General features: G+C 40.1%; 1 protein-coding gene across 1 annotated transcript; it reads right to left on the minus strand.

Annotated features, from left to right (window-relative positions):
• Window positions 1-5,712: 5,712 nt before the first annotated feature.
• On the minus strand, window positions 5,713-8,312 carry LOC148216276 (olfactory receptor 13H1-like). Its single transcript, XM_088138517.1, has 2 exons — window positions 8,301-8,312; window positions 5,713-6,663 (listed from the first exon to the last, which is right to left on the minus strand). The coding sequence occupies exon 2, from the start codon at window positions 6,655-6,657 to the stop codon at window positions 5,713-5,715; it is 945 nt and encodes a 314-aa protein (XP_087994643.1). The 5' UTR covers window positions 6,658-6,663; window positions 8,301-8,312.
• Window positions 8,313-10,962: the final 2,650 nt, after the last annotated feature.

The following is a 10,962-nucleotide window of genomic DNA, read 5'->3' on the forward strand; positions in this document are numbered from 1 at the left end:
GTTCTGGACGTGATGTTTTCCCTCTTATCCCACCTCCAGACTCTGCATACAGGCAAAGTAGGGTACATTGATGGGCACTGGGGACAGGGTCTGAAACAAAGGAATCTATGTCAGCAAATTGGTGCCTCCCATTGGTCCTGCCAGTTTCCTGTGGGACTGCCCTCTTCTATCTGGTCCCTGAAGTATTCCCCTACCCTTGGATTCTCTTTTAGTTGTGAACCAGAACATTGGTTTCCACAGCCATTTTATGCTATCAATGTTGTTAGCCCCTGAGAAGCTAAAACACTTAGCTGGTTCTGCTGTAAAGCTGCCTTTCTGGAAAAAGATGGCACTCTTCAACTTAAATAATGAAATAATGTATCTTTTTGAGTTTAAACTGTTAAGGGGCAGGAAAATCCCTTGAAAATCAATTAAAGACCAGTCCTTGGAATTTCATCTGGGCCTTTCTCCAGTGGCAATGCCATTGATCAACCACTGGGGAACCGAAGAGAATGAAAAACCTTTTACCTCAAGGAACCTACAGTGCGATTTTTTATGCCAGGGCAAAGAAGAGATCTAAAATACTATCCTTCTGCTAGTTTTTTCCCTTCAAGGGATTGATTTTCTTCTCAAGCCGTTACTCACAAGTGACAATATCCACAGTGAGAAACACCGACCTTAGGAAAAGTACATGATACGACGATTCCCAAATGAGTGGATGAGGTTGTTAGGATGGTAGAACTGAATTTCATCAAATTCCCAGTTTCTTGGAGAGCAAATATGTCCTAGCACCATCTTTTCCCACTTTGCTCTTGCTCTTCACAATTACCACAGATTTAAAAAAAAACACCTGTTGACAGTTCATCACTGGAAGAGCACTGGGTAAGCAAAACTTTAGAGATAAAGAGAGAAATATAGAGGGTACTTTAAGTGGGTAGGCAATTCTCTGTTTGTACCTATAAAAAATGATAGTTGACTGAGACCTTGATCCAGAGAAGAGATTTTGAAGCCATGTCTTTAGATGCAGCTCTGCCTGGTGACAATCATATGCAGTTGCTGTGAGGTGAGCTCAACTTGCAGATGACAGACTCTATCATATGTGCTCTGTGTGTGTGTATGTGTGTGAGTGTGTGCATCTACAGACACAAAAGGAATGTGTCATTTGTAATTATGGGAATTTGCTTCTTTTCTTCCACTCAGGAATAAAGAACCTGAGACAGAAATCGGGGGAATGACTTTTAACTTATCCATCTGAAGAAAGGAGACTACTTGAGGCTAATTCAAAAAGAAAAGAAGGGGACAGAAAAGGGAAGTCGAGAGGCAAATTTTAATTAAAGGGAAGGCAAAAAATGGAATGAGAATGGAACTGTGGCTGTAATGAACTGTATTGTCTTCTGGGTCTTCCAATGCCTGTCTTTCTGACAAGACTGGGCTCCTTGCTAGAATCACTTCTCTCTTTATCTTTCGTTCCAAGGATGTTTTTCTTTTCATGAGATTTAGTCTCAAATAAACCTCCACTCTCAATCTCAATCTCAATCTCCATCTTTCTTTTTCTTTTTTATGTGAAATGACAGCCCATGGAGGAGCCCAAGAATTTGCTTTATAACTTCCCGTTTGGATTCTAGTATTGCACAAACAAATGTTCTGGACAGTTTGAGAATGGACTGCCTAGTATGTGTGGCTTTTCCTAATAAAGGATTGCGCTATTTTCTATCCTGAATATTGCGGAAACATAATTTCCTGCAATCTGTTCTACCCTCCTAAAAAATTAACTGGTACCATTAAGTGAAATGATAATCATCATTTAACTAACAATACTCCCCAAGTATTATTATAAAATAAAATTGAACTGTTTGTAACATAACAAAGCCCAGCGAATGAAAGCTAAGGCTGATATGTTTCTCCTGACCTAGTGGGGGTGGGTATAGACCTATGGCCTCCAGCTTGCTGCTTTCATTATTTTTGCAAAGGGATTTCTCTAGCTTCAATCAGGGATTGAATTTGGACACCTAGCTAAGACAGAATGTAGCTTATTTAGTTTTGGCTTAGCATTTATGCAATCACTGCAGTTTGTAAACATATTCATTCCTCAATGCAGTGTGTGAGTCCACCCATGTGGGAATCCAGCCTTTATACGACATCAGATCATGAGTTGGAGATTATACATTTATCTGATGGCCACATCATGGCCCTTGCCTTGTCGATAACCCTGATCAATGTGCTCTTGCAACCCACTGACCTCTGTGGCCATCACATCATCAACCATTTTGAGAGAGTCATCACTTAATTTTAATGGTTTATATGAGAGGGAAATTATTAAGTACATGGAAACTCATCATGTGGAGAACTTATTGCCTTTTAATAGTTCTGTGTCAGACCATTTTCTGTTAGTCATGCAAACCAGCAAGAAGAAGAATTTGAGGGTAACCTTTCAAGAAAACTCCCTTCCTTGGTTGACTTGCTTGATCTGGTTTTCAAAGTTTTACCCTTCAGATACCATTTATACCACAATTCTCGCCACTTTGCATTGTTTGGCTGAAGGAGCTAAGGCACCTAAACCCTAGGCTGCACCTGTTCTCCAGCAGCACCTTTATTGCTAGGCTCACTGCTTACAAGCGGTTTATGAAGCTTCACAGGAGTGCTTTCATTTGATACAACTACAAAGAAAAGGTGCTTTCAAAGATGCTTTGCCAAGTGAACCAGGCCCCTTCTATTCCAAGGGAAAAGTGTAGCCACTGCAGTCATTCACTTTGGCCTGTTTGCAGTTGCACTCAGTCTTCTCCTGCAGAACTCATATGGTAAGAGACAAGTAAGAGGAGCTTCTCTGGGGAGCATTGCAGGGCAAAGCCGAGAGGAAGCTCTCCTGCAGGACTGGCTGAGATTCTCCTCCACAGCTTGGCTCCATTGTGGCCTGCAAGGAATCCTTACACCCACATGGAAGGGGGCCAACTGTTGACTCTGCAAAGGGCCCCCTCTGATCTCACCATTTGTTCTCAAGCTATCTTAAATTTAAAGAATCGATACACAGATTTCACAGATCAAAAAATCTCTTCCCAAATGTGAAGAGTTCAGCAAAGAAGACCTACAGTATGCTTGATCCACTCAATCTGAACTTTAAGTGGTCCAAAAAGTATGGTGAGAAATCCATGAATTGAGTTCACGTATTATGGAGAGGCCCATATTTCTTTGCGGTATGTCATTTGCCTTGCCTTCCTAAGGTGACCTGCTATCTTCAGGCATGGTGCAGGATGTCACCTTTCCAGGGTTGGAAAAGAATCTCTTTGCTATCTATTTAGTTATGCGCAAAGAAGGTAGGTGGTTCTGTCCCTGGCTTCTGACAAGACTTTGGCTATCCCCAGTTCCAGGTTTAAGATCATGACTGGTTTCTTCTCAGGGAATATTTGTCAAAAGATATAAATCGAAAGTTTAGAAATACATGGTACTCAAAACTTATTAAAATGCAATTTAGACCTGCATTGAAGCTGCCATCATAAAAAAACCATTTATTTAGAAAGAGCCTCACATTGAACAATGTGGGACTTATACTCATGTATAGGTTTGTAATGATAGGCATTTATGTTTCTGTTGCAGATGTGCAATAGTTTACCTAAGATTAGTTTCCCGAAAGGTGACCTGAGATGAGATTCAGTTTTTTTGTAATATGTGCAATCTATTTCAAAATACTGTTGAAGGACAAGAAGATTGGGACTGATACATAAATACGTTTGGTGACAGAAATATCAGTTGTAAAAGAAAAACACTACCTATGGAGAAAGAAAAAGAGGGAAAGGTGTTGATGTTCACTATAGCAGATGTTTTAAAAACAGGTTCATGGAAAAAGTATACTTACATGAGCCATCCTTCATCCCTGCCCCAACAGAAGCTCTCTCCATTTCTAGAAAAAGAAGATGATGATTTTGATCCCAGCTATTCCCTAGTGACTTACAAGCTCCGTCACTGTTGATGGTCCACCTGGAGTAAGATGGGTTAGCCCAGAAGTGATTTAAGGACTGGCCTCTAGCTGAACTCCATGGGGAATCCTTTACTCTCCAGGGTTACTGAACTATAGGAACTGTGTAAAAATGTAGCAGTGGTAGGCATAGGACATAGAATTAAAGTTTGATATGGGTAAAGATTCCCATTTTCCTTTCCCTTTGCAAGTCACTGCCATACCAAAATCTATGGAACACATTAGAATCTGATAAAAAGAAGACAATTCTGTTAAAAAAGAGAATTCTAGAGATCATGCCACCATTACCAGCAGATCCCATATTTGGCAAGGTCCATTGAAATTTATTTATTTATTATTAGAATTTTAAAATGCAATAAACATATAAACAGTCAAAGGAAAGAAGAAGAGAGGAAGAACAAGAAGGAGAAGAAGGAGTAGGCGAAGGAGAAGGCGAAGGTGAAGGAGAATGAAAATATAGAATTAAGACTTCCACCCTTCTTTCTATCGGGTAGTTGCCAATTCTTTCCCCTCCCTCTTTTTTTCCCCTACTTTGTATTCTTACTTTGTAATTCTCTTCCCTTTTCCCTTTAACCCTCTAACTCTCCAAATCCATAAATCACAATTTGGTCTTTTCTTCTTTTAACAAAAAGTCCATATAAGGTTTCCAGTCTTTCAAAAAAGTCTTATTCATTTTTTCCCTGACCAAACTGGTCAGCTTTGCCATTTCCACAAATCGCATCAAATTTATACTGCAAATAAATAATATGAGTTAATCTGTAATTTTAATCAGTTGGAAACCTGCTTCTCTGGCATCTCCAAACTATTCAAATTTCAGTGGGCACATTTGCAAATCTGGATATAATTCTCACAGGGTGAATGTAGAGTTTGGCAAAGAAACGTATTCTCCACAATGAGAGTGTGGCTGGTTCATACAACATCTTGTACTAAGCTGAATTAGGGTAATGTACCTCATGCTTCAGCATGTTTTGGAAAACCCAACCATTGTCTTAGAATGTTACTTTGACCAGGACATTACTACAAGCCATACTAGGGTTATTTCTCTGACATAGTCTATGACGTGAACCGAGTTATTGTGTTTTCTTAACTTGGGTTTGTCTTTGCATATTATGTGAACCCAGGCAGTTGGCTTGATGTGTTCTGTTAACTGCAGCAGGAGCTGAAGCTACTCTGTGATGTGCACACAGTTCCATTTGAGGGTCTGCATTCCCTTCAACGTTTTCTGCTAAAAAGCATCCCTGTAGTAACGTGATCAAAATTCAGGTGCTTGGAACCAGAACGTATTTAAGATGCTTGCAGCATCCCACGGTCACATGATCACCATTTGCTATCTTCCCAGGGTGCTTCCCACAAGCAAAGTCAATGGGGGAAGCCGGATCAGGTAACAACTGTGTGATTCACTTAATGGCCTTGATGATTCGCTTAATGACCATGTCGAAAAAGGACGTAAAATTGGGCATGACTCACTTAATGACTACATCAATTAGCAACAGACGTTATGGTCCCAATTGGGATCATAAGTCAAGGACCACCTTAATATATGCTATTATATAATAGCATTCCTCAACCTGACGTCCTTCAAAAGTGTTGGGAGTTATGGTTGTAGACATCCCTACCACATTCCTCCTTAAGATTCAGTACTGCATAGTCCCTCTTCGGTTTAATAGGAATATGAATGCTTGCCATTAAATTCTTTTTAAAATGGTTACCAGTAATTGTCAGCCATAAGAACGTACATGGTACATGGTGAGTACATCTGTACATTACATTAACATTTTTCTTCCAAACAGCTTCCAAAAAGCCCCCTTGACATCCTTGTTCCTCAGGCTGTAGATCAGAGGATTGAGCATGGGAGTCACAGCGCCATATGTTAAGGAGATGACCTTGTCCTTTTCAGAAACAGATTGCCCTCCAGGACTCATGTACATGATCATGAGTGTTCCATAAAAGACACTAACCACAGCAAGGTGAGAACTACAGGTGGAGAAGGCTTTTCTGCATCCATGAGTAGACCTTATACGCAGTATAGCCAGGCCTATGTGACCATATGTCACAACTATAAAGCCAAAGGGAGGGATTAGCAAAAGGGGGCTGGCAACATGCATGAAGAGCTCACCGACTGTGTTGGAGCAAGCCAGTTTGAGTACAGATTGCAGCTCACATCCAAAATGGTTGATGATGCGAGGGCCACAGAAGTCAGTGGGTTGCAAGAGCACACTGATCAGGGTCGTCATCAAAGCAAGGGCCGCTGATGTGGCTACCAGATAAATGCATAATCTCCATCTCATGATCTGTGTGTAATATAAAGGCTGGCATATAGCTGCCAAGCGATCATATGCCATGATAGCCAAGACAATGCACTCTGTTATAACCAGAAATAAACCAAGGTACATTTGGGACAAACATCTGGAGAAAGAAATTGTGGGCCTGTAGATGAAGCAGTTGATCAAGATCTCAGGAAGTACATTGTTGGTAAGGATAAAGTCTATGGCAGAAAGGACACAAATGAAGAAATACATGGGGGTATGAAGCTGTGGGTCCACAATGCTCAACACGATGATGAGTCCATTGCCAAGAAAGCTAATGAGATACACCATTGAGAGGAAGCAAAACAGAATAATCTGAGTTCTGGGATATTCCGATAATCCAATTAAGATGAACTCGGTCACCAGTGATTCATTTGAAGCTCCTATCATGTTCTCTCCCATTCCCTCCTGCAGGAAAGAAAGAATAGCGTGATTGCTGACTACATTAGGGAGAGATGTAATGCTTTCACCTTAAATGTTTATACTGCCAAAGTTACGCAGAAAAAGGAAAATCACATCTGTATGAAGACTGCTTTGCACATCATGCTAAGACAGAATTTGTTGTAACCATGACTTCTTGAATACATTGGTGGGATTCCCACATGGGTGGATTCACACACTGCATTGAGGAATAAATTTGTTTGCAAACTGCAGTGATTGCATAAATGCTAAGCCAAAACTGAATAAGCTACATTCTGTCTTAGCTAGGTGTCCAAATTCAATCCCAGGTTGAAACCGGAAAAATCTCTTTGCAAAAATAATGAAAGCAGCAAGCTGGAGGCTGTAGGTCCATTCCCATCCCCACTAGGTCAGGAGAAACATTCATCTCCCAGTTACTGAAACAGAACCAAAACGTCCTCAGTCAACTCATGAGAAGCAATGCCGTAACACTCAGATAATTCTCAATGCAAAGTGGAACCGATGCTGGTCTCCAGGACGCCATCCTTTCGTCTTTGGGTCTGAAAGAGGAAAGAAAAGGGGTGGCACGCAGGGTAAATCGTAAACAAGTCCAGTTTGTTGCAGGGCAGTGTTGCTACTGAACCTGAGTCCCCTCTCTTAAGGCATCAGCCTTAGCTTTCATTCGCTGTGCTTTGTTATGTTACTAACAGTGCATTGATTTTTTTTTCTTATAATAATACTTGGGGATTATTGTTAGTTAAATGATGATCATCATTTCACTTAATGGTACTAGTTAATTCTTTAGAAAGGTAGAACAGATTGTAGGAAATTATGTTTCTACAGTACTCAGAATAGAAAATAGAGTGATCCTTTATTAGGAAAAGCCACACATACTAGGCAGTCCATTCTTGAACTGTCCAGGACATTTGTTTGTGCAATACTGGAATCCAAAAGGGAAGTTATAAAGCAAATTCTTGGGCTGTCATTTCCCACAAAAGTTGGAGACTGAGAGTGGAGGTTTATTCAAGACTAAATCTCACAAAAAGAAAAATATCCTTGGAATAAAAGATAAAAAGAGAAGTGATTCTATCAAGGATCCAGGCCTTGTCAGAAAGACAGGCATTGGAAGACCCAGAAGACTATACAGTTCATTACAGCCGCAGTTCTCATTCTATTTTTTGCCTTCCCTTTAGTTAAAATTTACATCTCAACTTCCCTTTTCTGTCCCCTTCTTTTCTTTTTGAATTAGCCTCCAAGTAGTCTCCTTTGTTCAGATGGATAAGTTAAAAGTCATTCCCCCGATTTCTGTCTCAGGTTCTTTATTCTCATTTCATGGCAGAAAAGATGCAAATCCCCATAATTTCACAGTCCTCCTATGTCTGTAGATGCACGCACACACACACACACACACACATACACACACCCCACACAGAATACAGATGATAGAGTCTGTCATCTGCAAGTTGAGCTCACCTCACAGCAACTGCATATGATTGTCACCAGGCAGAGCAGCATCTAAAGACATGGCTTCAAAATCTCCTCTCTGGATCAAGGTCTCAATCAACTGTCGTTTTTTATAGATACAAACAGATACTCACTTAAATTACCCTCTGTGTATCTCTTTTTATCTCTAAAGTTTTGCATACCCAGTGCTCTTCCAGGGATGAATTGTCAACAATTTTTTTTAAAAAAATGTATTCCAAAGTATTTGTGAAGAGCAAAAGCAAAGTGGGGAAAGATGGTTTTAGGACATATTTGCCCTCAAAGAAACTGAAAATTTGATGAAATTCAGTTCTAGCATCCTAACAACCTCATCCACTCATTCAGGCATCTTCATATCATGTACTTTTGCTAAGGTCGGTGTTTCTCACTGCGGGTATTGTCACCTCTAAGTAACAGGTCGAGAAGAAAAACCATCACTCGAAGGGAAAAAAACAGGAGATGGATAGTATGTTAGGTCTGTCCTTTGCTGTGGCATAGAAAATAGCACTGCAGATTCCTTGAGGTAAAAGAGGTTTTTTCATTCTCTTCTATTCCCCAGTGGTTGATAAATGTCATTACCACTGGAGGAAGACCCAGATGAAATTCCAGGGAGAGGCCTTTAAGTGAATTTCAAGGGAATTTCCTGCCCCTTAACAGTTGAAACTCAAAAAGATACATTATTTCATTATTTAACTTGAAGAGTGCCATCTTTTTCCAGAAAGGCAGCCTTACAGCAGAACCAGCTAAGTGTTTTTAGCTTCTCAGAGACTAACAACACTGATACCATAAAATGGCTATGGAAGCCAATGTTCTGGTGTCCTTCACAACTGAAAGAGAATCCAAGGGTTGGGGAATAGTTTAGGGACCAGATAGAAGAGGGCAGTCCCACAGGAAACTGGCAGGACCAATGGGACGCACCAATTTGCTGACATAGATTCCTTTGTTTCAGACCCTGTCCCCAGTGCCCATCAATGTACCCTACTTTGCCTGTATGCAGAGTCTGGAGGTGGGATAAGAGGGAAAACATCATTTCCAGAACAAAGCTCTAAAAGTGAACTTCCGGTGAGGATTATAGTGAACTAGATGTCCTTGACACAGCTGGGATGGCGATAGAGTGGAGATTGGTGGCCAGATCAGCAAGAGCTCTGTACAAAGGAGAGATCATGAGATCCCCCGTTTGTACTCTAGACAGCCGGTCCTCATGAATAGACTGTAGGACCTGAGTTTTTTCTGGTTGGCTCATGAGTTGAGTGGCTGGAGTCAAGGCTAAGCTCCATCTAAACTCACAGCCTATTATATGGACACAAAGTTCAGCCACCTCATTTCTTAATCACTTTTGGATGTAATTAATTTATAGTTACAGAGAGATTTTCTAAGCAGCAGAAGACTCCACTTGATGAGTTATAATTCTTTTTGGATTACAAAGGCATAAAAAAGAAGAGGTTTTAAGGACTTTTTTTTTTTTTTGCAAGAAGCTGAACAAGGAGCGGATCTAAGAAACTTTAAAACAGATAAAAGAGATAGTTATTTTGAAAGATTATTTTTTTGGTGGAAATATTTTTGAATAAATTGGAATTAAATTAGACAACCGAACCAGACCTTCATGGGAATGTTTTCTGTTTACTATTAAAGAGTGCAGAAGGACTCTTTAAGGAGGACCCATAAAGGAGGACCTGACCTGGGGCGCTCATATTGCAGCACTGGTTAAGAGGGCCCAGCAGAGATTATACTAACTGAGACTTCTCAGGAAACAACAACTGAATGAAAAACTGCTGGTGACCTTCCACCGCTGCACTATAGAGAGCATTTTAACCTACTGCACCTGTGTATGGTTTGCTAACTGCACAGTGGCAGATAGGAAAGTGCTCCAGAGGGTTACCACCACTGCCCAGAGGATCATTGGTTGCCCTCTTCCCGCTTTGGAAGAACTTTACAGCTCCCACTGCCTTAAGAAGGCTCAAAACATTCTTAAGGAACCATCTCACCCTGGACATTCTTTTTTTGAATTATTACCATCTGGCAGACGGTACAGGACAATAAAAACAAGTACAAATAGGCTATTAAATAGCTTTTATCCCAGAGCTGCGACTATATTGAACTCTACTTTATAGTGCAATATTAATGTAACATCAGGGGTTGCAATGGTGAATAGAATGTGAAGGATGTGTGTTTTTATTTTATGGTTTTTATATATATAAGGTGCACTGGGGATGGCATTTAATTTTGTTGTACGAGGTACGATGACAATAAAGCAATTTCCAAAGTTGGCGGATTTTGCAAAAGAAAATACTGTATAAAGATAATATGACCCACATTGTGATGCTGACTGTAGCTATGGAGATGTGGATTATGATGTTGATTGGAACTATGGAGTGCCATTAAAGATGAAAGTATTAAAGTCATGGAACACAAAAAAGTTTTTTAAAAAAAGGTGGTGGGAAGCTTGCCTTTTCTTTTTTTCTTGTTTGAGAGACTTTTCTTTTTGGAATACTGGTTATAATGACAACCAGAAAAGTGGCAAGAACGGAGCAGGGGGAGGAGTGGATCAATAAAGCAACTGCAGAGAAAGCAATTACACTAGATTTGCTTCAGAAAGTTTTTCAGGAATTGGATATTAAATTGGCAGAATTGCTTGATTCTAAAATGACTAAGTCACTTGGTACCAAATTGACCGCTTTTGAAAAAAGAATGGATGAAAGACTTGGAAAGAGGCAAGAAGAAATGAAAGAAGAAGTTAAGAAGATGGAAAGCTCTGTAAAAGAAGTGTCTGGATTAAAATGAATTTAATGACAAAGCGGAAATTTTGGAGAATAAGACAGCAGTTAT

The sequence above is a fragment of the Python bivittatus genome, unplaced genomic scaffold (assembly GCF_059951505.1).
Source record: "Python bivittatus isolate LINGU-HERP-01145 unplaced genomic scaffold, Pbiv_v1 ctg000220_np1212, whole genome shotgun sequence".
Lineage (NCBI taxonomy): Eukaryota > Metazoa > Chordata > Lepidosauria > Squamata > Pythonidae > Python > Python bivittatus.